Source organism: Lutjanus erythropterus, chromosome 11, assembly GCF_056507025.1.
Source record: "Lutjanus erythropterus isolate fLutEry1 chromosome 11, fLutEry1.hap2, whole genome shotgun sequence".
NCBI classification, from domain to species: Eukaryota; Metazoa; Chordata; class Actinopteri; order Lutjaniformes; family Lutjanidae; genus Lutjanus; species Lutjanus erythropterus.
Window position 1 is genome coordinate 24,901,558 of NC_139327.1, and position 24,826 is coordinate 24,926,383.

Genomic DNA, 24,826 nt, shown 5'->3' on the forward strand with positions numbered 1-24,826 from the left:
GAAGCATTATTGTGTTAACTTTATTTGAGTAAAAGTAGCAGTACAACCATTTTAAAACAATCCATTATAAGTCCCGGTTGTAAACCCGCACAGTACCGTAAAAGTACAAGAATTATCTGCAAAGTTTATTGGACGTTAAAGTGCTCATTGTGCAAAAGGCCCTCTCTCAAGAGTGTTGCATATCGGGTTGTAAGCACTTACATGCAGAACCTTAATGATCTCAATCTACAAGGAACGAACATTAGTTATAAAACAGTCAAATGTATTAGATTAAGTACATTTTTCCCTCTGAACTGTTGTGAAGTGAAAGAGTTAAGTTGCATAAATGTAAAGTCAATGGGGCTGGGCAATGTATCAATATTGTGATATAAGCCTATATATTGTCTTAGATTTTGGACATCGTTATTATATATATTCCTGGTTTTAAAGGCTGTCTTACAGTAAAATTATTTAATTTTATTAACAGACTGTCCAGTGGTTCTGTTATTTGTCTTCACCTACTTAGTCATAGCATCCACATTATTGTTGATTATTAGTGTGAAAGCACTAATAGTTATCCCTACAATACTGCTGTAATATCAATGTATTTATTCAAAAACTGGGGATATTTGTTTTGTCCATATCACCCAGGCCTCCTATTGGCTAGTTTAATCTATAATGATGCATCCTATCTTATAAGATTATCATATGTTTGCACTATTTGACAATTTAGGGTAGGTTGTTGTACAGAAAATGTGTATATTGAGATATATCGTACACCATGGCAAAGCCTAAAACTATCACTTAATTAGCTATGTCACCCAGCCCTACAATTAAAATAAAAAATGTGATCACAGATGCAGTGCTGTACACCTTGAGTGAATGTACCTAAATTCAACCACTGCTACTGATACATGAAGATATATGTGTAATGTATGTTGTATAACTTGAATATTTGTTCTATAAAACATCACTCAAGGGCAACATTCGTATTATGAAACATCACTCAAGGTAATATATTTTCTATTAATGTCACTCAATGCACGATCTTATGCAATCAGTGTAATATCAGCTCTCATGCATGTCAAATTCTTATTCTAAGCAAAGAGGGTCTTTTCTCGCCATCAAATCATGGCGAGACTGAAGAAACTTGATCAGGTGTATCCAAAGCACAACCAGGTAGACCAAATGTGACCACATCATCAGAAGATCAATACACCGAGCTTAATTCCAGATCAAAAAGCAACTTCATCACGGATACAGAATTTTCTAAATATAAGATACAAGCCTTCTATCAATACAAGTACTGTCAAAATAAAGCTGTCTTGTTGTGGTCTCAGTGGACACATAGCAGTTTCTAAACCCTTTCCCAGGAGGGGAAACAGGGCCAGGTCTTTGGTATAGGCTGTGAAATTCCAGCACTTCACAAGTGATGACTTGAAAAAAGTACTGTATATAGCTACATGAGCCTTCCAAGACAGGACACTGTAGATTTATAAAGCATACCACCAACCATAAAGACTCATAAAAGATGAGAAAATCTGACTGTCTGACATGAATAACGTAGAATTACTGATATAATGTAGCATTAAGTGTTTAAATAGGCCACTTCAAAACTGTCAGACGGACAGTTTAAAGTGAGAAAGAGTTAAATTACTGAAAATTTTAGAGTTGGAATTTATGTCGTGTTGTCTCCAGCAGATCCACTGATTTAGCACTGGAACAGTATGGCGTCCCCTTCACCTCATGACCGCAGCCGTAAAGACGATGATGAGGATGACCCTGTTGAACGGATGATATCCCGCACTGGCTGTGCCGAGCTCCACTATGCTGTGCAGGAGTGCATGGCTGAACACCAGGACTGGCGATTGTGCCAGAAGCAGGTCCAGACTTTCAAAGACTGCATGATGAATTTCCAAAATGCCAGAAAAGAACAACTGAGGAGGCAGCAGGCAGCCTCCACTCAGTCTGCACCCAGCTGAACTCTCAACACGCACACACACACACACACACAGACATACTTGAGGTGGAAAGACTGTAAATAATTTAATTATTTGTAAAGAAAATAAACAAGTATGCGTTACTACAAAAATCCTGTCTTTGACTTTCATTAAGAACTGGTGTCTTTATTAAAAGGTTTGTCCAGCAGATAATTTGTCATTATAAAATGTCCTACTCAGAACATACCGTAGTCACTACTGTATAATCTCCAGTGAGAGACATGCCGTCTTAACTAATAGACTATTTTTTACAGAAGTGTACAAAGGACTGATAGAGCTGAGCATTATGATGTCACAGTGAAGTTGACATTTGACCCTCTGGATATAAATTGCATCACCTCATCATTTTATCCTCCTGGATATTTGTGAGAAGTTTTGTCATACTTAGCGAATGAAATTAATTCTTGACTTATGGCCAAAAACATGTAATCTTTGACCACTAACATCTAATATGTTAATCTTTCAGTCCAAGTGGACATTTGTGTTATGTTTGAAGAAATTCCATCAAGGAATTCTTGAGAATGGGTCAGACGGACGGACGAACAACCCTAAAGCATAATGCCTCTGGCTACGGTTGTCACGACATAAAAACAATGTATCCATTTTGGATGTTTAGTCAGATGTGATCTCCTTTCAGTTTGGCACCACACTCTAACCAACTGAGTTAACCAAAAGTTGTCTCAGAATTGACCCGGGACAGAACAAAGAGCAGTGGACCTGTTTTGGACTTGGTTTCTGTGTAGGTAATCAGTTCAAATGGTAGACTGCTCTCTCTGCCTCTGAGAGTTCTGAAAAGCAAGTTGTGAGATGCTCAAACTCACAAAATTGTCGGAAACGTGCAAGAGAAGTTTAATTAGATGAGATCATGCTACAGCTCTGCTCTTTATGGATCAAATTAATGTCACTAATGTGGTATTGCAAAATGACTTCCCCAGTATGAACTGAAAGCATTACCTCTAGAGATCAATGAGGAAAGTATATCTTCCAGTGTTCACCGGTCAGACATGCAGTCATTTGTTTGCTGCTCCTGGATGCAGCATCAAACAGATCTGCTGCTAAGAGAGCATCAGGTAAGCCACATTTAGACATTAACTTATGAGAATGTACTACTGAATTTGAATGTACTCATCACACTGGAATAAAAATCACATGTGGTTTATAGCCTCTACAGAGGTCTAATGTAGAATATGATTTCCCTGTTTTTAGAGTGAAGAGCTTTTAAGCAGAGACTGTCCTCCAACACACATGCTGTGGAGTAAAGACTATGTCTTTACTCAGGACTGTTTTAAATGACTCTGTCATCACTCATCCTCCAGGCTTCTATATAATCGGATTTGAGACATTTCCCTACATCAGTGTCTACTTCATCTTCCTATCATTTGTTTATGTGGTTACAGTGGTGTTCAATAGTTTGGTGATCTTTGTAATTACTTTTAATCATTCTTTACACACTCCAAAATTTCTGGCTGTGGTCAACCTCGCAGTTATTGATTTATTCCTTAACTCATGCACTATTCCCAGCATGCTTAAAATTTTCCTCATTAAGGATAACTTCATTCCATTCAACCTATGTCTGTTACAAATGTATGTCTACTACACTGCCACATCTCTGGAGTCATACGCACTCGCTATACTTGCTTATGACAGGTTGGTTGCAATATGTTTCCCTCTGCGTCACAACTCAATCAACACAGTGCGGAGCATGTCTTGTATTGTCAGCCTGACTTGGTCTTTTGCTCTGGGAGTAACAGCATTTGCAGTAGGTATAATGACCCGACTGTCATTTTGCAAGTCTGTCAGAGTGTTCAGTTATTTCTGTGACTATGCACCTGTGTTTAGACTCGCCTGCAATGATTACACAATGCAGTGGTCTGCAGCTTCTTTTCTCACTATTTTACTCCTTGTGGTGCCCTTTACTTTTATTCTGCTGTCTTATGTCAGTATCCTGGTGACTGTATTTAGGATGAAATCTTTAGACAGTCGGGTGAAAGCTCTGGCTACTTGTGTTGAGCATCTCATCCTTGTTGCTGTATTTTACATTCCTCTTATTACCATTTTTATTATTGGGTTTTATCTGGGAGCCATCAACCCAGACCAGCGTGTGCTGAGCCTGTCGCTGGCCTCTTGTATCCCACCCTGCATCAATCCTATTGTTTATTCTTTGAAAACCAAAGAGATCAAAGTCAGAGCCCTGGCACTGCTGAGAAAAAGTCAAATTGGCACACAACAAACCAACCCACAGAAAGGGGTCAATAAAATACAGCAATAATTTTGGACCAGTACTGTATATCTGTGCAGTGAGTAAAGAGCCTGAACTCTGTGCTAATAACACTGCTTAATAATGTCATGAGGTTGTCAGTTAACATGATACACTACTGAAAACTTTTTAATGTGAGTATGATTAATATAAGTTGCATAATGTGTAACATAGTAATTTATATCTATTTATTTGTCCAAAGTGAGTGAATTGATCACTCAAGGCCTTGAACTTAATAAATAATTATTCTAAATAAATAATAATTGGACCACCTTTACGGTACTCTTCATAGATATTACATATCTGACGTTTTTTGGGCAATAAATTTATTATGAAGATCTTGTTCATTCTGGGCCATTGTGATGTAGCTTTATACAAAATCCTTCCAATTTTTGTCTGATCATTTTGTGCCTCACCATGGCCTATTTATTAATAAATGCATCTTCAGAGAATTATGAGTTATGAATTATGAGAATTATGTAATACACGACAGTGTTGTCAAAAATTGATAAATACCGATAAGGAATATTTAAAATGCTATGATTACTCACTTTTTGCAGTATGATACCCTGGTACCACCTGCACTTTCTTCCTCTCTCTTCTCTCTGACAGCAAGTTGACACACACCCCTGCAGTACCAACAGTCCAGCCTCCTCCCATGTACTCACAGTACTGCTTTCTTCTCGTCACTCATGTTATTTGCTCTGGCAGAATATCCCTGTCATCTTTTACCTTTGTTACATTTATATTTCAATAAAAATCTGAAATTTTGTGCCATCAATTTTTAGTTGATCTTTCCCCATGGTCGTGCAAATGGTATTGAATATTGATATTTTTTGTATCAAAGTTAGAAATTACAGTATCATAACAACATTAATAATTCATTCAATTATCAAACTCTATCAGACATACATCCCACAAATATCTGACATGTTGTGATGGGAAATGAGCTGCCAGGTGACAGTAATGAACATGGAGATCATTTTGTATGTATGTTATGAAAGACCAAAGCTGAATTTTCTGTCCATAGGAAATATAATGAGGAGTGGAGGGTAAACCCAGTAAACTCAGTTGATCACCTCTTTAAAGTGAGGCAGAGAGTTAACTCATCTATTTTCAGATCAACTGTATCAATCAGTGCATGCATTTACCACGACACCCCTGTAAGAAACACATTGCTACAAAATAATTTTACTGTATACATACAAATGTGCTACTACTCTCTACACTCTACACTCTACTGTTGAAATTTAAACATAAGAAGCTCAGTGTGATGCTCATATAATGTTCAAGTAATATTTAATATTTTTATTAATCACCAACACTGACTGGACAGCCAGATAAAAAGTGCCAAATGTTGCCTTTAACAGTGCCCGGACATCCAGGCCAATCAGCCTACCAGGAATTCTTCCAGTGCCCCCAATGGCCATTCTGTAACTGCTGGAATCAGATCAACGCATCATGCATGACGACCACTTTTAGATCAAATTATGATGCATAGTGAGAAGCAAACTTCCCAGAAAGGTTTGACTTCTGATTTCACGTGCAGTCACATGCAATATACCGCTGTGTCACACTTTAGAAATTTATCTCCCACATTTCTACGATTTTAAGGGATTTCCAATATTTTGGAGTTACTGGCATGACTACAAACTACAAATGTTTTCACCTCATTTGAAGATTTCCTGCATTAAATGTGTGAACTTTTCCTTTCTGTGTGCTTTGTATCTGTTCAATGTATAGATTTCTTCACACATTTAAGTGGCTTCATCACATCCATCCAATCAAATGTTTTTTGTTTTTTTGTTTGTTTTTTTTTTTGGGGGGGGGGGGGGCGTAAACAGAATTACACTTTATTTGAAAGAAGCTAGGACTATTTGACAAGTTACAAAAAATACTAGCTGTCAAGTTCTAGTCAAAAATGCAAGAGAAGTCTAACAAGGCCAAGAACAAGGCCAATGGTAACCAATGACACCTACAGTTTAAACGGTGAATGGAAGCGAGTGATTGTAAGACCTCTAAGAGAGAAGCTGGCAAAGTGAAAGTTCAGGATGTCTGTCTCTTCTTTTGTTGTCCTTGGAAAGTAAGTGAACTTAAAATTAAATAACAGCTTCACAAAGACTGCATCACACACTTCTATCTATTTCGCTCCATTGTTCATTATTCTTAATAGGTGCAACTGGGATTAATTAGTCGAGGATTTAAACAGTGAAAGGTTTGTTTGTTAAAGTTGTGGTCATTAAACAAAATCCTCTGGTGATGGCATCACACACTGAGCTTATTAGGACCACTTTGTTTTTGCCTCACCATGGCCTGTTCAATGATAAACGCATCCTCAGGGTAAATTATTCTGTAAACAAGTCTCATTTACAAAGTTCTCAAAAAGGCTGGTAACTTCTGACTGCTTTATACAGTGTCTCCTGAATGTGTTGGGAAAGTAAACGTGTGATGTTTTCTTGTTCAACATAATGTGTTGTTAAAGAGATATGTGTTACAAGCTGTAGCTTCAGCCTACATCTTTTTTTGGACTGCATTAATTTGTATGTTATGTTGAGTTACTTTATTGCAACATCCTCAACTGTCATGTATTGTAAGAGGCTATGTATTTACGTTATGAATTCATAGATGAATGAACTAATTTCTATTTGCAGATCAAAATAAAGTGTTCAAAAAGAACTGTTTCAGTGGAATCAAACCTGATCAACTATCAGTCATTTTTGCAGTAAGTTACATGAAGTTATGACAGCGGGCGTAAGGACCATTCAACCTCAGAGGTAAAGATCACAGTAGTTTGCATGAGTGGGCAACTGACATGGATTTTTCAGTGGCCAGGTAGCTGATGGCCAATACATAATGTCGCTATCAAAACAAAGAAAAGTCATGTATAATTCCATTTATCCATGCACATTACAATCTAGTATACTTTGCTATTTTATCCAATAACATGTTGTTTAAAGGGATAGTTCAGATACGGATACGTATCCTATAGTAGTTGCTGTCAGCATGACAAGCAGAGAGGAGTCCTGGCACAGAAGCTCAGTATTGTACTGCTGCAGACAGCATCAACAGAAAAACATATTTTAGTGACATAAAAAAGGCATGCCTTAAAAAAATCAATGAAAATGTGAGAAAATGTAGTGCCTGACAGGCTGTCTGACAGCAAGGTAAAGCAGTGAAAATATTCTTAACTGATACTGATGGTTTTTAGGTGGGTCTTTTTTATGTGGCTAAAATATGTTTTTCTGCCGACCCTGTCTGCTACAGCACAATGCTTAGCTTTCATGCCAGGACTCTGCTTCTCCAAACTCAAAGGTCAAAGGTTGATGGTCAAGGTCACAGTGACCGTGTCCATCCTGTTCTCATGAAGGCGAAATTTCATTGAGAAGGAAATTTCTTCAAAGTTAGTACAAGTGTCCATATAGACTTAGGGATAAGCTGATTAGATTTTGGTGGTCAAAGGGTCACAGAGGGGACTTGGACCCATTGCTGCTGCAGAGGACTCACAGCCTGGGTATGGGGCGTATATTCTATAATTATATTTTTTAAAAAATGGTAACTAAGGAAATTTTACGCACACATTCACAGCAGGATGCATGGCAATTATTGTACAGGGCTGGAAAAAGCTTCACCACCTTCCCAAAACTCACAGGCAGGAGCACTAACAGGCAGCAGCCATACTGACAAAACTTCTTGCAGATGTGTGTGCACTGATTATTGGCCTCTTGAGCACTGGCATGATCTCAAAATGTCAGCTAACCAGCCTGACTAAATGGCTGCTGGCATACAGTAACATAATTCTGTTATACTTGTACAGTACTTGCTTACTGGTCTGTGTGATTTAGCTTTCACAGCAACATTATGTCCCTGTCATGACATATTTTATATGTTACTTTTTTCTTAACATATTACATGTACAGTATCCTAAACTTTAGAAGGGGTGGTGAGATAATCAAACTCATTAAATCATGAATCAGAATAAACTACAGTACAACCCTGCTCCCCATGGATCAAATCAATATCATTAGGCTTGGACTTTTCTCAGTTATCTGCTGTAAGCCTTATCCCTGGAGGTCAGTGAGGAGGGTATATCTTCTAATTCTAAAGGGTAAGACATGCAGAGTTGATTAGAGTTAGTACTGATACACGTAATCAGTAAGTTATGCATGCTTAAACATATTGCAGATGTATTTTAAACACTGTTAGCTTCAGATATAATCATTATAATGGAATGAATCAGAAGCATATTCATCCTTTGAAGGTCCATGTGGATTATATGATTTTCCTGTTATTTAGACTGGAGACCTTTTAAGCAGAGACTGTCCTCCAACACGCAGGCTGTGGAGTTCAACTATGTCTTTACTCAGGACTGTTTTAAATGACTCTGTTATCATTCATCCTCCAGGCTTCTATATCATCGGATTTGAGACATTTCCCTTCATCAGTGTCTACTTCATCTTTCTATCATTTGTTTATGTGGTTACAGTGGTGTTCAATAGTTTGGTGATCTATGTAATTACTTTTAATCATTCTTTACACACTCCAAAATTTCTGGCTGTGGTCAACCTTGCAGTAATTGATATCATCCTGAACACATGCACTATTCCCAGCATGATAAAGATATTCCTTGTTAAGGACAATTTTATTCCATTCAACTTATGTTTGATACAAATGTTTGTCTACTATGCTTTTGGGACTTTGGAGTCATATGCACTCGCTATACTTGCTTATGACAGGTTGATTGCAATATGTTTCCCTCTGCGTCACAACTCAATCAACACAGTGCGGAGCATGTCTTGCCTTGTTTGTCTGACTTGGTCTTTTTCTCTGGGAATTATTGCATTTGCAGTAGGTATAATGACCCGACTGTCTTTTTGCAATTCTGTCAGAGTGTTCAGTTATTTCTGTGACTATGCACCTGTGTTTAGACTCGCCTGCAATGATTACACAATGCAGTGGTCTGTGGCCACTTTGCTTACTTTCTTGCTCCTTGTGGGCCCCTTTACTTTTATTCTTCTGTCTTATGTCAGTATCCTGGTGACTGTGTTCAGGATGAAATCTTTAGACAGTCGGGTGAAAGCTCTGGCCACTTGTGTTGAGCATCTCATCCTTGTTGCTGTATTTTACATTCCTCTCATTACCATTTTTATTATCGGGCTTTATCTGGGTCTCATTGACCCGGACCAGCGTGTGCTGAGCCTGTCACTGGCTTCTTGCATCCCACCCTGCATCAATCCTATTGTTTATTCTTTGAAAACCAAAGAGATCAAAGTCAGAGCCCTGGCACTGCTGAGAAAAAGTCAAATTGGCACAGACCAATGTAAGAGCAAACCTTGGAGGGTTGTTCAGCAAATGAGGGAAAAATGTAGACCCTAAATGTTTGAATGAAGGGTTAAAAGCCAAGAGGAGGAACACTTTCTTAATACCTGATTTAGCTGAAAAAAATATTTTTCTTTTCAGGAAAGCCAGAGCCCTGGCACTGGTCAGAAATTAAAAAAAAAAAAAAAATGGCGAACAACATTGTCGCAAAAAGTAGTAATTTGTTATAGTTATGTTACACTGCATTTATATGCATGAATAACAGGGACATAATTATGCAATAATTATCTCCGTACAAATCTCTTCATGTAACAGTCAGTCTTTGCATTGTGATGAATCCTGGCAACTAACAGTGAAACTCTGCATGAGAAAAGTTAATTCACTAATATGACTCTGACCAGGCAAGAGTTTCTGATTGTTCTGTGGTCATGAAATGTACAACCTTATAAAAGCTGTAAATATTCTTCTTTTTATCAGTGATGCTTTACACTTCTGAATACATAATTTTTGAGGACCCTATTCAGGATATAGACTCTGCAGGTCTTCATGTGTCACAGTTTGATCAACATTCCCAGAGCACTGCGCACTTGCTTTGTTTGTTTGTTTATTTGTGTGCCCTGTGTTATCCAGTTATGTGATGTGTTTATTGTTATCTTGTGTACTTTGCTACCACAATTTGTTTTCCATATCCGAATATTCTCCAACTGCTTAAAATATGAAAAAATTGTAATTTTTTTCAATATGATGTCCTGTCAAAATATACAAAAAACTGCAGCCAAATTAAATCGCTATACCAAATCAGTTTAGTCCTTTTGTGTGAGATATGATATGATATATTATATGATATAATGTCTTTTTCCTCTAATTTTGACTATCTATCGTACATGTTAACTCAACACTGGAAATAATAAAATAAACATTTATGTCTAGTATACTTTAGTATGTTCTTTAGAATAGTGACATGATGTTCAACAGTAGATTCTTCTGTCAGATGTAAAAAAAAAAAAAAGTGTAAAAAGTTATGTGTTTAATTTATACTGTATCAAATTAAATACTGAATATACTGAAGCTGTCCCTAATTGAGAACACTGACTGTAGTGTTTTAATAGGATGAGTGCCTGCCCTCTAGTGGGTTTATGTGTACAGTACAAGCTGTGCCATGAATGACAGTCAACATGTAAAAGCACTACGTGGAAAATAAGAAATAACAAAAGCCACTGAACAACAAGTTTAATTCATTAGTTTCCTTGCTAAATAATTTTCTAGTTGTTCTTATATACTTATTTAACACATTTCTTCATCCTCTGTCAAATACATCTTCCATGAAAAAATACCATAACTGACTGTGTTGATATGAAAAGCTCATACTTATGAACATTGAGGAAACTTAAAATTCTGTCTGCTTGATGGACAACATTCACCTGAAAGGATAAAGAGGCACTGTGGTCAAGGAAGAATAAGGGGAGAAACTTAAATCCCATTATCAATAAGCTTACTTGAACATTAGTTGTTTGTGAATGTTTAATTTCTGTGAAAAACCTTTACCGCAATTCCAAAAAAGTTGGAATGTGGTTTAAAACATAAATAAACACAGAATGCAATGATTAACAAATCCCTTTCAACCTATATTCAACTGAATACGGTACAAACTGATTATTGTAAATTTTGTAAATATACACTAATTCTGAATTTTTTGTCAGCGACATCTCCCAAAACAAGATGGAACAGGGGCATGTTTACCACTGTGATACATCACCGTTTATTTTAACAACACTAAAACAAGTGTTTGGGAACTGAGGACACTAATTGTTGATGATTTTAGAGGGAAATTCTTTCATATTCTTGATCGATGTACAACTTCAAGTGCTCAACATTCTGGGGTCTTCGTACTCATATTTTGCGCTTCATAATGCACCGCACATATTCAGTGGTGCACAGGTCTGGTCTGCAGGCAGGTCAGTCTACTAACTATGAAGCCAGGTGTGCAGAATGTGTCTTGGCATTGTCTTACTGAAATAAGCAGGGACACTTTACTCTTTAGTCCTGAGGACATAATGTCCAGATCAGTTTAGAATTTGATCGATCAAGTAAAATTTTTATCACTCTACTATCAAATAAAGATCTGACATATAACAGATTATTTTTACAAGTCTGCACAGCATGTTATCTGATATTCAAGTATAAAATGTAGGCTTTCATGTCTTTATATGTTTCATGATAATCTGATATTCTTCAGTGTAATGAGGCCATGTGCTTCACAGACTCTTCTGTGTCATCCGCCCAGCAGTTATATCTGGGATGGGAAATGGTTAAACATGTTCTTAATTACAAGACAGACACTGTGGCACATCAAGCTGTCCTGCCTCTGTTTTGGAATACATTTCAACTGAAATCCACCACTTCAGTAGAGTACAAGCACAAACCACTAGATGGTGCAAGCCTACCAGACCTGAAAACTGCTCGATGTTTTCACCTGCAGCATGTTGCCTCTTTTTGTCAAGACTGCTTACATCAGGTCAATTTATCAGTCATTATTTTACCAGGCTTGAACTTTGCAATAATTCTGCAAATATGGATGTGTTTACTTTTTCTGACCCTCTGCAAAGACTTTAATGGGAGTGAATGTAAAATAAAAGTGTTTTGTCACCAACCTCTTCAAAGCAGTTGGCCATTGCCTCCACAGAGTGATATTAGCAACAAGATATAATGAGTATAAAATAAAAAGGAAAGAAAAGATGAAAAAAAAAAAAAAACTGATGTGCATGTGCAGGGAAATTGAAGTGCCACAAATGCAGAGTAGCACAAGACAGAAGCAAATCAGATAGTATGGGTTAATGAAAATGGATATATTAGTGACTGATGAGTGGACTGATGTTTGATAAGGCCTGTACTCATGTCACTGTCTTTTACATTGTCAATATTTTCACACAGTATAACTTACACTGATTCCCAAGATTTAAAAACTGATGCAAGCAAACTGATGTGTTGCTCTGTCTTACTTTAAAACTTTCTTGGAGATAGTTCTAGGTCGTCACTGTCCTGAGACAATGCCAAAAAGTGTTATGAAAACAGTGCTGCATCAGATGGTTTGATTCCTCTTCCCAAACAATTATTACCTCAAGCAGTGTACAAGCCAAACAACAATTCAGTACATATGGAAATCCCTGATTTCATTTTGCACAGGAGATCATTATGACTAACACAATAATGAAACACAAACAACTACATTATAGTAATTCTTAAAGATTTAACTATAGTTGTTACTAGTAAAAAGTGACAACACACAGTTTTCCTACAGTGACACTCCTTCACATGTCAATACAGCAGTGATAAGGACTTCACCTTTTTGGGCACTGGGCATTTTGGACATTGTGTTGATAATCCTATTTCTTTTGAAAAGCTTCCTGATAGATCTCAGCACTTCTTCTGTCTTCAAAGAGTACACAATTGGATTGAGTAAAGCTGGTATGGTGTGTGTCAAAGTTGAATTTATGATCCTGGCATTAGGATGGATGTAGGAGGTCATGGCTGCTATGTTGGTGCCCACAATTGGGAGGAAGGTAATAGCCACAAGAATCAGATGAGAAGTACAGGTTTTCAATGCTTTGAGTCGTTCTTTTGATGCAATTCTGCTCAGTGCTATGGAAATGCAAACATATGTCAGCGCTATCAATACAAGAGGAATAAAGAGGATCATAGTGATAGCAAAACTTGCCATTATGACACTGAAGGATATGTTATTACAGGCCAGAGAAGCTACTGGTCCGTGATCACAGTAAAAGCTATTTACCACAACAGATCTACAGAAGGAGATGCGATCAATAAGCCCAACCATGCACGCTATTATACTCAATACAAAAACCCATTCAGACAGCAGCATTGCAGCAATAGTTTGTTTTGTCACAATACTATGGTACCTTAAAGGGAAGCAAATCGCTACAAATCTGTCATAGGACATTGTGACAAGTGTCCATGACTGCACACTTCCAAAGAACAGAACAAAGAACATGTAACTTAAACAAGCCTCATAGACAATGTATCTCCTGTTAAACAAAAATGTGTCTAAGAGTTTGGGGATAAGAGCAGTGCTCCCACACAAATCTGTCAAAGCCAGGTTAAACACAATCAAGTATTTAGGAGTGTGAAGAGTCTTGACCAGATAAATAACTGAGAGAAGGAGGCCATTCCAAAGAACTGTCATGATATAGACAAAACACAGGAACACATAGTAATACTTCACATGAGGGATGTTGGAAAACCCACTGAGATAAAATCTTGCAGGCCGAACAAATGTTGCATTAAATATGGTAGCAGCTTTCTCTTCTGAACCCATTATGAATATATGTATGTTCACCAACTGTAAAAATATAATAATAAAGGATGACACAGCTGATTGATAGCGATTATTGTAACCAAACACACCACCGACAACATCAAGTGTTCGGAGCACTCAAGTGAGATGTACTGTGAGAGACCTGACATTTATACTTTACTCCTTTCCTCTTTTCATTGTGATAGAAATACAGATGACTGTGTCACGTGATCATGAATTGGATATCAATTTACTGTAATGTGTAACTGTCTCATAGTCCCAAGTAAAAATGAGCTACTGCAATCCACTCAGTTAACTATGGTCACACTAAATTATCCCTTAGAGGTAAAATCTACGATTCAAATGTACAACCCAATTTCCGAAAAAGTTGTGAGGTTGTGTAAAACAGAAATAGAAACAGCAGATTAGCAAATCATTTTCAACTTGTATTCAATTGAATACAGTACAAAGACAAGATATTTAAGGTTTAAAGTGATAAACTTTATCGCTTTTTTTGTAAATATACACTCATTCTAAATTTGATGACTGCAACACGTTTCAAAAAAGTTGGAACAGGGGCAACAAGAGACTGAGAAAATTGTGGAATGCTCAAAAAAAAAACAAAAAAACACCTGTTCGAATGATGTTCTTTAACACGCACCTTTTTTCACATCCCTTTTGTATGAGTTGCTTCCCCAGTTATTGTTAATGATTGATTAAAAAATGTGGGGTGGAGGGGTGCCGTGAACTTCTTTTGGCTTCTGAAGGGCGGCTGCCAGAAAAAGTTTGGGACCCACTGCTTTAAATGATGCTGTTTGTTGTCCTGGATAACTGAGAATAACATTTGGTCAAACCAGCATTTACACTTGAGTAATAAAACTGTAATTTTTTAAAATGTAATGGTATATTGAATGATTTAATCTAAATTAATTTAGCAGGATTTTATAAGCACATTTCCATGCACTTATATCCCAGTTATGAAAAGGTGTTTGAGCCATCCTGTTTACATGTTACAAATGTACACACTATATCTTGGTCTCTCAAACTTGAAAATGCTATAACTAACAATTATTTTTATTATTGTTTAATCTGCTGATTATTTTCTCAATTAATTTCTTAAATATATTACCCATCAAGTGTCAGAAAATGGTGGAAAACAATATACAACAGCATATGAAGAAGCATTCAATTTTTTATTTCATTTTCACATATGATAAAGAAAAGCACTACATGAAATCTTGATGTTGGAACCAGAGAGTATGTAGCATTACTGCTTTACAAACATCTAAAATCAAATGGCTGCCAATTTTTTTTCCAAATTGTAAAACAGATGGAAACAAAATGATGTGCTGCATCTTTGTCCTAAATAATTGCTATATTAAGCAGCAAACAGTCAACAACAACAACAATTTATGACATTCTGAAATCTCCGATTTCATTTTGAATGTGAGATTATTATACAGTATTGTTAGTAATAAAACTTTCAAACATTTTGTCTGGCCTTGTTATATAGAAACAGAAAATGGCAAGATACCACATGAAAACCATTTCTAAGTGCAACATTACAATGCCTATAAAGTGGTTAGTGGTCAAAATTTTGAAAAAAAAAAAACTATTTAACTTTATTCTAACACTCCTTAATGTATAATTATAGCAGTAAGAAAGAATTCACCATTTTGTGGTTGTGTTGTTAATCCTATTTCTTTTGAAAAGCTTCTTGATGGAGTTCAGCACTTCCTCTGTTTTAAAAGAGTATATGATAGGGTTGAGTAAAGCTGGTATGGTGTGTGTCAAAGAGGAGTTTAAAATCCTGGCATTAGGATGGATATAGGTGGCAACTGATGCAATGTTGGTGCCCACAATTGGTAGGAAGAAAATAGCCACAAGAATCAGATGAGAGGTACAAGTTTTCAATGCTTTGAGTCGTTTGTTTCCTGCAATCCTGCTCAGTGCTATGGAAATGCAAACATAGGTAAGTGCTATCAATACAAGAGGAATACAGAGGATTATAATGAAAGCAACATATGCCATTATGTTATTCAAAGATGTGTCATTACAAGCCAAGCGATATACTGGAGCATGATCACAGTAAAAGCTATTTACCACAACAGATCTACAGAAGGAGAGGCGATCAATAAGCCCAACCATGCACGCTATTATACTCAATACAAAAACCCAGTCAAATAGCAGCATTGCAGCAATAGTTTGTTTTGTCACAATACTATGGTACCTTAAAGGGAAGCAAATCGCTACAAATCTGTCATAGGACATTGTGACAAGTGTCCATGACTGCACACTTCCAAAGAACAGAACAAAGAACATGTAACTTAAACAAGCCTCATAGACAATGTATCTCCTGTTAAACAAAAATGTGTCTAAGAGTTTGGGGATAAGAGCAGTGCTCCCACACAAATCTGTCAAAGCCAGGTTAAACACAATCAAGTATTTAGGAGTGTGAAGAGTCTTGACCAGATAAATAACTGAGAGAAGGAGGCCATTCCAAAGAACTGTCATGATATAGACAAAACACAGGAACACATAGTAATACTTCACATGAGGGATGTTGGAAAACCCACTGAGATAAAATCTTGCAGGCCGAACAAATGTTGCATTAAATATGGTAGCAGCTTTCTCTTCTGAACCCATTATGAATATATGTATGTTCACCAACTGTAAAAATATAATAATAAAGGATGACACAGCTGATTGATAGCGATTATTGTAACCAAACACACCACTGACAACATCAAGTGTTCGGAGCACTCAAGTGAGATGTACTGTGAGAGACCTGACATTTATACTTTCCCCCTTTCCTCTTTTCATTGTGATAGAAATACAGATGACTGTGTCACGTGATCATGAATTGGATATCAATTTACTGTAATGTGTAACTGTCTCATAGTCCCAAGTAAAAATGAGCTACTGCAATCCACTCAGTTAACTATGGTCACACTAAATTATCCCTTAGAGGTAAAATCTACGATTCAAATGTACAACCCAATTTCCGAAAAAGTTGTGAGGTTGTGTAAAACAGAAATAGAAACAGCAGATTAGCAAATCATTTTCAACTTGTATTCAATTGAATACAGTACAAAGACAAGATATTTAAGGTTTAAAGTGATAAACTTTATCGCTTTTTTTTGTAAATATACACTCATTCTAAATTTGATGACTGCAACACGTTTCAAAAAAGTTGGAACAGGGGCAACAAGAGACTGAGAAAATTGTGGAATGCTCAAAAAAAAAAAAAAAAAACACCTGTTCGAATGATGTTCTTTAACACGCACCTTTTTTCACATCCCTTTTGTATGAGTTGCTTCCCCAGTTATTGTTAATGATTGATTAAAAAATGTGGGGTGGAGGGGTGCCGTGAACTTCTTTTGGCTTCTGAAGGGCGGCTGCCAGAAAAAGTTTGGGACCCACTGCTTTAAATGATGCTGTTTGTTGTCCTGGATAACTGAGAATAACATTTGGTCAAACCAGCATTTACACTTGAGTAATAAAACTGTATTTTTTTAAAATGTAATGGTATATTGAATGATTTAATCTAAATTAATTTAGCAGGATTTTATAAGCACATTTCCATGCACTTATATCCCAGTTATGAAAAGGTGTTTGAGCCATCCTGTTTACATGTTACAAATGTACACACTATATCTTGGTCTCTCAAACTTGAAAATGCTATAACTAACAATTATTTTTATTATTGTTTAATCTGCTGATTATTTTCTCAATTAATTTCTTAAATATATTACCCATCAAGTGTCAGAAAATGGTGGAAAACAATATACAACAGCATATGAAGAAGCATTCAATTTTTTATTTCATTTTCACATATGATAAAGAAAAGCACTACATGAAATCTTGATGTTGGAACCAGAGAGTATGTAGCATTACTGCTTTACAAACATCTAAAATCAAATGGCTGCCAATTTTTTTTCCAAATTGTAAAACAGATGGAAACAAAATGATGTGCTGCATCTTTGTCCTAAATAATTGCTATATTAAGCAGCAAACAGTCAACAACAACAACAATTTATGACATTCTGAAATCTCCGATTTCATTTTGAATGTGAGATTATTATACAGTATTGTTAGTAATAAAACTTTCAAACATTTTGTCTGGCCTTGTTATATAGAAACAGAAAATGGCAAGATACCACATGAAAACCATTTCTAAGTGCAACATTACAATGCCTATAAAGTGGTTAGTGGTCAAAAGTTTGAAAAAAAAAAAAACTATTTAACTTTATTCTAACACTCCTTAATGTATAATTATAGCAGTAAGAAAGAATTCACCATTTTGTGGTTGTGTTGTTAATCCTATTTCTTTTGAAAAGCTTCTTGATGGAGTTCAGCACTTCCTCTGTTTTAAAAGAGTATATGATAGGGTTGAGTAAAGCTGGTATGGTGTGTGTCAAAGAGGAGTTTAAAATCCTGGCATTAGGATGGATATAGGTGGCAACTGATGCAATGTTGGTGCCCACAATTGGTAGGAAGAAAATAGCCACAAGAATCAGATGAGAGGTACAAGTTTTCAATGCTTTGAGTCGTTTGTTTCCTGCAATCCTGCTCAGTGCTATGGAAATGCAAACATAGGTAAGTGCTATCAATACAAGAGGAATACAGAGGATTATAATGAAAGCAACATATGCCATTATGTTATTCAAAGATGTGTCATTACAAGCCAAGCGATATACTGGAGCATGATCACAGTAAAAGCTCTTTACCACAACAGATCTACAGAAGGAGAGGCGATCAATAAGCCCAACCATGCACGCTATTATACTCAATACAAAAACCCAGTCAAATAGCAGCATTGCAGCAATAGTTTGTTTTGTCACAATACTATGGTACCTTAAAGGGAAGCAAATCGCTACAAATCTGTCATAGGACATTGTGACAAGTGTCCATGACTGCATACATGTAAAGAACAGAACAAAGAACATGTAACTTAAACAAGCTTCATAGACAATGTATCTCCTGTTAAACAAAAATGTGTCTAAGAGTTTGGGGATAAGAGCAGTGCTCCCACACAAATCTGCCAAAGCCAGGTTAAACACAATCAAGTATTTAGGAGTGTGAAGAGTCTTGACCAGGTAAATAACTGAGAGAAGGAGGCCATTCCAAAGAACTGTCATGATATAGACAAAACACAGGAACACATAGTAATACTTCACATGAGGGATGTTGGAAAACCCACTGAGATAAAATCTTACAGGCCGAACAAATGTTGCATTAAATATGGTAGCAGCTTTCTCTTCTGAGCCCATCAATATATATTCACTGACATTAAAAGGGGAAAATAACAGAATACAATAGAGGATGATATGATTGATTGATAGCAATTATTGTAACAAAACTCACCACTGATAACATCAAGTGGTCAGAGCACTGTGAGAGACTTGACATTTATATTTTCCCTCTGCCACTGTGTGAGAGTAGAAATGCAGGAGGCTGTATCACATGGTCATGAACTGCATATCAGTGTACATAAATGTGCAACTGTCTCAAACTCTTGTGTAGAAAATGAGCTGGTGCAATCTTTAATTCATTGTCAGTACTTGCTTATTATTGAGAGGTCTTTGGGGGTGGGGAGCTGACAGTGGGCGAGAGGCAGAGTTGCCAGTCAATCTCAGGGTTGACATGTAGAGACGGACAACTATTCAAGCTCACGTTCACACTCGCACCCACAGACAATTTAGAGTCACCAATTAACCTATGAACCTGCATGTCTGTAGTGCACCCAACTCAGTTAACTATTGTCAACAAGATACTGAATTATCCATTAATGGAAAAATCCATTATTCAAATGTAGAAGCAGGATACAATAGAAATTATACAGCATAATTATGATTGTTATGACTGATTTTAAGGAACGGATTAAAAATAAATACCACACACCAGAACGAATTTTAAGTCTCGATAGACAAGGAGGAGACTTAAAATCAGACAGATTTTACAAATCAAGACAGTTCGGTTTACAGCAACATGTCCAGTTTCACCATACTGTGTTTTGTTGTTGAGCCGTGTAACTGAGCACTGTAAAACAGACCATAACCTCTATAAACTGTTAAGCACATATGAATGCAGAATCTGTAAGAATGGGACAAGATTTTGGTATCACAAACGTTTTGGTTTCTGTTTGCATTCCAAGTCGTATTGACCGATCAGGTTTTGAACAGGAATATTCACCTTCCTATCGAGATGAACGGTTGTAACCTCATTGATCCGTTGACCTTTCCACTAATACCATCATCAGGTCCAATTTTTTAACTTTGTCAAATATTTTGGTTTATCACTACCCTGGGAACCAGACAAATTTACCAATCTTATGTTTTGGCTTGGTGTGGCAGACACATCTGGCCTCCCTTCTGTTCAGATATAATTCTAGCAGCCTTGGATTGGGTTATCACATCCGTTTATTTAAGAAGTGGCAGGTCTTTATAGTGATTGACAGAGGAATCACTTGTTCAGATTTGAAAGTCACACGTCACATGTTCTGCTGCTTTAATTGGTTGTAGGTCTATCCAACTGCATCCGCAGCAGATCTCTCTAGTGCAACACCTCAGGATCACAAAACTAAAACTGAGCAGTGCAGATCAGATAAGAAGAATTGGTTGCTGCATTCATTTTTTGTTGGTGTGATTGGTTGTAGGCGTATCAAATTGCGCCCACAGGCATTTTGGTCCACACATGTCGATAACGCCCCTTAGAAATCGAAAATGAACTGGGAGGTTTCAGATAAATACACATTCTCACATATTAGTTGGGAGATTCCAGGCTAGTTCATGACCAAAATACCTGCAAAATAGTCCATAAGCCTCAGGTGTACTTTGTGTTAAGTGTTACTGAACAAATGTTAGCAGGCTAATGCCTGATATCAGCATGTTGATATTGCCTTGTTGTAGGTTGAGTTTGTAGCCAGCAGACAAGATTTAGCCATGATTTGATGAAAAATGTAATGTAATATGTAAACTGAAATATGCTTTTGTGTTTTGAGTGAACAGTATTTCAGCCAGTGGGACTTCAGAGTTACTTTATAAAATGTTGTTTATTGGCCTGGATAACTGAGGTGATATTAGGTGATACCAGGATGTACAGTGGAGTATTAATATTATTCAATATTTTAAAAATGGAATGATTTACTTCATACTTAACTGTGATTTAAGTTGATTTAACAGTACTTTATGAGCAAATTGGTAACCACACTAATATTTCAGTTCAATTCAAACTTTATTTCAGACTCACAAAATGATTAACCAAATATTAAAATAGATGGTGATTAATTTAAGAGTTGATCTACCGATTTTGGCTTCCATATTAACAATGTTCTTGACAGGAACTAACAATACGGAAGTGACAGAATCTGGAATGACATTATGGACTAAAAAAACAGTGCATGGAAAGCAGAGGACAAAGCCATAATAACCATACCTATAACATAATCCATACCACAAGCCTTATTTTACTTATTTTTTTGTGAACAAATCTTTACAGACAGATACAAATAATTTAAGTGTTTCACAAATAAATCCTCAAACCCCCTTCCTTGTCATCCCTGTTCAAGGCACCACAAGCCCTATCATCATCTAACGGCATCGTAAACACCATCTGCCTCGACCGCCATGCTTTCAGAAACATCAGCAATTACAACTACATTACATTTAAAAGAATTGAATAAATTACGATAATGCTCACACTACACCTCTGATATTTTGGCCACAAAAACCCTCAATCTTAGATGGTAAGGAAGTTTTACAGTTATTCAGAACTTTGACCTCTTTCCAGAAATCATGATTATTATTCTGCAGCTTCCTAGAAAATGAATCAGCCTTCAGACTCTGTAGAACATACCAAACGCACCCTTCCAATCTGGTGGTCTTAAACCTCCAAACTCTCCTTCTGCCTGTCAATGCCATTGCCGTCTTGCATCAGCATCATTGCCTGTTCATTCAGCCCCACCACCACATATGAAAAATAAAAGCATCAGATCGTTACAATTCAGAAGTTGTAACAAGAGGTGATTTGGCAGTTTCGCTTGAAAAATAACAAAGAATCAATCAATTATAAAAAAAAAAAAGTTGCCAACAAATTTTCACAAATTTCTCAAACGTAAATAAACTGATCTTGCATGTGATGTAAATCTTATATACAGTCACAACAATTATTCATCATATACTAAAATCCCTGATTTAATTTTGGATGCAAGATCATTATACAGTATTGTTAGTAATTTATAATCCAATTATATTATGTGGTCTTTCCAGGTTGCAAAGTACAGTAAATGATAAGCTTCTACATAATAACTATTTCTACATGTAAAATTATTGTGCTTACAAGTAAGAGGTTAGTGGTAAAAGTTACAGAAAAAAACAATTTCTCTATTGTAACACTCCTTAATGTGTCATTACAGCAGTGAGAAAGACCATTTTGTGGTTGTGTTGCTAATCCTATTTCTTTTGAAAAGCTTCTTGATGGAGTTCAGCACTTCCTCTGTTTTAAAAGAGTATATGATAGGGTTGAGTAAAGCTGGTATAGTGTGTGTCAAAGAGGAGTTTAAAATCCTGGCATTAGGATGGATATAGGTGGCAACTGATGCAATGTTGGTGCCCGCAATTGGTAGGAAGAAAATAGCCACAAGAATCAGATGAGAGGTACAAGTTTTCAATGCTTTGAGTCGTTCCTCTCCTGATGCAATCCTGCTCAGTGCTATGGAAATGCAAACATAGGTAAGTGCTATCAATACAAGAGGAATACAGAGGATTATAATGAAAGCAACATATGCCATTATGTTATTCAAAGATGTGTCATTACAAGCCAGGCGATATACTGGAGCATGATCACAGAAAAAGCTGTTTACTACTAAAGATCTGCAGAAGGATAGGTGATCAATGCGCTGAACAGTAAACGTTACTAGACTTGTAAAAAAAACCCATGCAAACAACAACATTGCAGCAATAGTTTGTTTTGTCACAATACTATGGTACCTTAAAGGGAAGCAAATCGCTATAAATCTGTCATAGGACATTGTGACAAGTGTCCATGACTGCATACATGTAAAGAACAGAACAAAGAACATGTAACTTAAACAAGCCTCATAGACAATGTATCTCCTGTTAAACAAAAATGTGTCTAAGAGTTTGGGGATCAGAGCAGTGCTCCCACACAAATCTGTCAAAGCCAGGTTAAACACAATCATGTATTTAGGAGTGTGAAGAGTCTTGACCAGATAAATAACTGAGAGAAGGAGGCAATTCCCAAGAACTGTCATGATATAGACAAAACACAGGAACACATAGTAATACTTCACATGAGGGATTTTGGAAAAACCACTGAGATAAAATTTTGCAGGCCGAACAAATGTTGTATTAAGCACAGCAGCAGCTTTCTCCTCTGGGCCCATTATGAATATATATTTCCCTAATTGTAAAAAGAAAAATAACACAATATATAATAAAGGATGAAAAAGCTTACATATTTGATAAAGTTGATGAAATGAAACCAACCTCAGAATCATCTGTGCAGTTCCCTAAAGTGAACTGTACTGAGAGACCTGCTTTTTATACTTCTCTCTCACTGTGAGAGAGCAGAAATGCAGGTGGCTGTGTCACATGGTCATAAATTAGATACTGTGTAAATGCCTATTTTTTCATAACAGGGGCCACCAGTGCCACCAAATGGCTGCATGGACTGCTGTGAGCTTTGAGTTGTAGAATTGTGAATCCATGTTGTTTGGTGAAGTGAGTTGAGATATTTTTCCTTTGTTTTATTTCAGAACCACACTTAATCACTGTTGTAACCTCCTGCACTGGAAATTAAAGTATCCTCTCAGACCTGATTCTCTGGCCGGAATCATTTGTTCCATAGTTGTCCTACCCAAACCAGTTTGTTCCCAAGGTCCCCAACCTCACATTGGTCCTTCGAGCCGGATTTGGGTTATCAAATCCGGATAAAACAACGCCGCAGAGAGCGCCATCCTCCGGCACACTTGGCCAGCTATAATGTTGATTATCTTCCCTCTCAGCAACCTTCAACCAAGCTACCCTGTCCCCCGGGACACCACAGGAGTGACAGGAGGACCCCATCAGAAGAGAGTGTGTCAAGCTCCCAGTCAAGAGTTCCTTCCTGGCATTCATCTCCATCATCAGTGGGATATTACCTGAGCCATGTTCTTTCGAAGGTCCAAGCTGTTCAACTAGAGGAGATGATTAAGCAGATGGAGCTTGCAGAACTGCAACAGCAAATAAAGGAGGTTTTCAGGGCTGATATGAAGTGCGAGCGTCTTAGTGCTAAAGCCATGGAAGGACAGTGCCTACAGGAGGTGGCCCAACAAGTCAGGGAAGTAATGACATAGCAGCTTAGCCGACAGCGCCGACTCCAGAAAGCGGAGAATGAGCTAAAGGTAGCTAAGCTATAGGCTTGGCTGCAAATAAAAGCCCAAGCTAAACGTTTGGCCAGCAGGGCAACAGCTCTTTACCAGTACGACGCATCCAAGGGTTTGAAGAGGCTGAGGCTGTTGGTCCTCTGCAGCGGTTGCTGGTTCGATTCCCACCTGTGGCCCATTTGCTGCATGTCATTCCCCGTCTCTCTACCCCCTTTCCTGTCATATCTTCTGGGAATTCTGGGAACTGGGAATGTCTGGCAGAGGCCCCTGTCCAGGAGGTCTTCAGCTGAAACTGAGGAACTTCTTCAAACTTGTTCAAACTGAAGAAGGCCTTTCGGATTGCAGCAGGGAGGTATTGAGAGGCCAGAAGGGCTTTGGCATCAGCAGTCACTGAGTTAAAAACTTACGCACGCACGCACGCACGCACGCACGCACACACGCATACAAGCACAAAACCTTTGTGACTGTAGGACAAGCAGGATTGCCACTGCCTTATATAAAAATTATAAAGAAAATCTCACTTATACATGTGTTTTACCTGCTCTTTTTTATGCAAGTTATTAGTCTTCCTAATA

At 37.1% G+C, this 24,826-nt stretch overlaps 6 protein-coding genes and 1 pseudogene across 6 annotated transcripts; 3 read left to right on the forward strand and 4 right to left on the reverse strand.

The window, feature by feature from the left end:
* Positions 1 to 1,122: 1,122 nt before the first annotated feature.
* coa4 (cytochrome c oxidase assembly factor 4 homolog) lies at positions 1,123 to 2,023 on the forward strand. The gene has a single exon (XM_084730342.1). The coding sequence runs from the start codon at positions 1,707 to 1,709 to the stop codon at positions 1,959 to 1,961; it is 255 nt and encodes an 84-aa protein (XP_084586468.1). The 5' UTR covers positions 1,123 to 1,706; the 3' UTR covers positions 1,962 to 2,023.
* A 1,220-nt stretch (positions 2,024 to 3,243) lies between these two features.
* LOC146319193 (olfactory receptor 2AT4-like) lies at positions 3,244 to 4,859 on the forward strand. The gene has a single exon (XM_084730343.1). It carries the CDS (start codon positions 3,244 to 3,246, stop codon positions 4,246 to 4,248), a length of 1,005 nt encoding a protein of 334 aa, XP_084586469.1. The 3' UTR covers positions 4,249 to 4,859.
* A 3,712-nt stretch (positions 4,860 to 8,571) lies between these two features.
* On the forward strand, positions 8,572 to 9,741 carry LOC146319194 (olfactory receptor 2AT4-like). Its single transcript, XM_084729785.1, has one exon. It carries the CDS (start codon positions 8,587 to 8,589, stop codon positions 9,607 to 9,609), a length of 1,023 nt encoding a protein of 340 aa, XP_084585911.1. The 5' UTR covers positions 8,572 to 8,586; the 3' UTR covers positions 9,610 to 9,741.
* A 3,103-nt stretch (positions 9,742 to 12,844) lies between these two features.
* Positions 12,845 to 13,885, reverse strand: LOC146319195 (olfactory receptor 51I2-like). Its single transcript, XM_084730638.1, has one exon. It carries the CDS (start codon positions 13,883 to 13,885, stop codon positions 12,845 to 12,847), a length of 1,041 nt encoding a protein of 346 aa, XP_084586764.1.
* Positions 13,886 to 15,532: 1,647 nt separating this feature from the next.
* On the reverse strand, positions 15,533 to 16,510 carry LOC146319196 (olfactory receptor 1-like). Its single transcript, XM_084730639.1, has one exon. It carries the CDS (start codon positions 16,508 to 16,510, stop codon positions 15,533 to 15,535), a length of 978 nt encoding a protein of 325 aa, XP_084586765.1.
* Positions 16,511 to 18,159: 1,649 nt separating this feature from the next.
* Positions 18,160 to 19,137, reverse strand: LOC146319197 (olfactory receptor 1-like). Its single transcript, XM_084730640.1, has one exon. It carries the CDS (start codon positions 19,135 to 19,137, stop codon positions 18,160 to 18,162), a length of 978 nt encoding a protein of 325 aa, XP_084586766.1.
* A 2,992-nt stretch (positions 19,138 to 22,129) lies between these two features.
* On the reverse strand, positions 22,130 to 23,270 carry LOC146319198 (olfactory receptor 1-like; annotated as a pseudogene).
* Between the last annotated feature and the right edge of the window lie 1,556 nt (positions 23,271 to 24,826).

Bases quoted from the DNA above. Each gene is read 5' to 3' on its own strand.
- LOC146319197 (XM_084730640.1), bottom strand. From the start codon at position 19,137: ATGGGCTCAGAAGAGAAAGCTGCTACCATATTTAATGCAACATTTGTT.
- coa4 (XM_084730342.1), top strand. From the start codon at position 1,707: ATGGCGTCCCCTTCACCTCATGACCGCAGCCGTAAAGACGATGATGAG.
- LOC146319195 (XM_084730638.1), bottom strand. From the start codon at position 13,885: ATGGGTTCAGAAGAGAAAGCTGCTACCATATTTAATGCAACATTTGTT.
- LOC146319194 (XM_084729785.1), top strand. From the start codon at position 8,587: ATGTCTTTACTCAGGACTGTTTTAAATGACTCTGTTATCATTCATCCT.
- LOC146319196 (XM_084730639.1), bottom strand. From the start codon at position 16,510: ATGGGTTCAGAAGAGAAAGCTGCTACCATATTTAATGCAACATTTGTT.
- LOC146319193 (XM_084730343.1), top strand. From the start codon at position 3,244: ATGTCTTTACTCAGGACTGTTTTAAATGACTCTGTCATCACTCATCCT.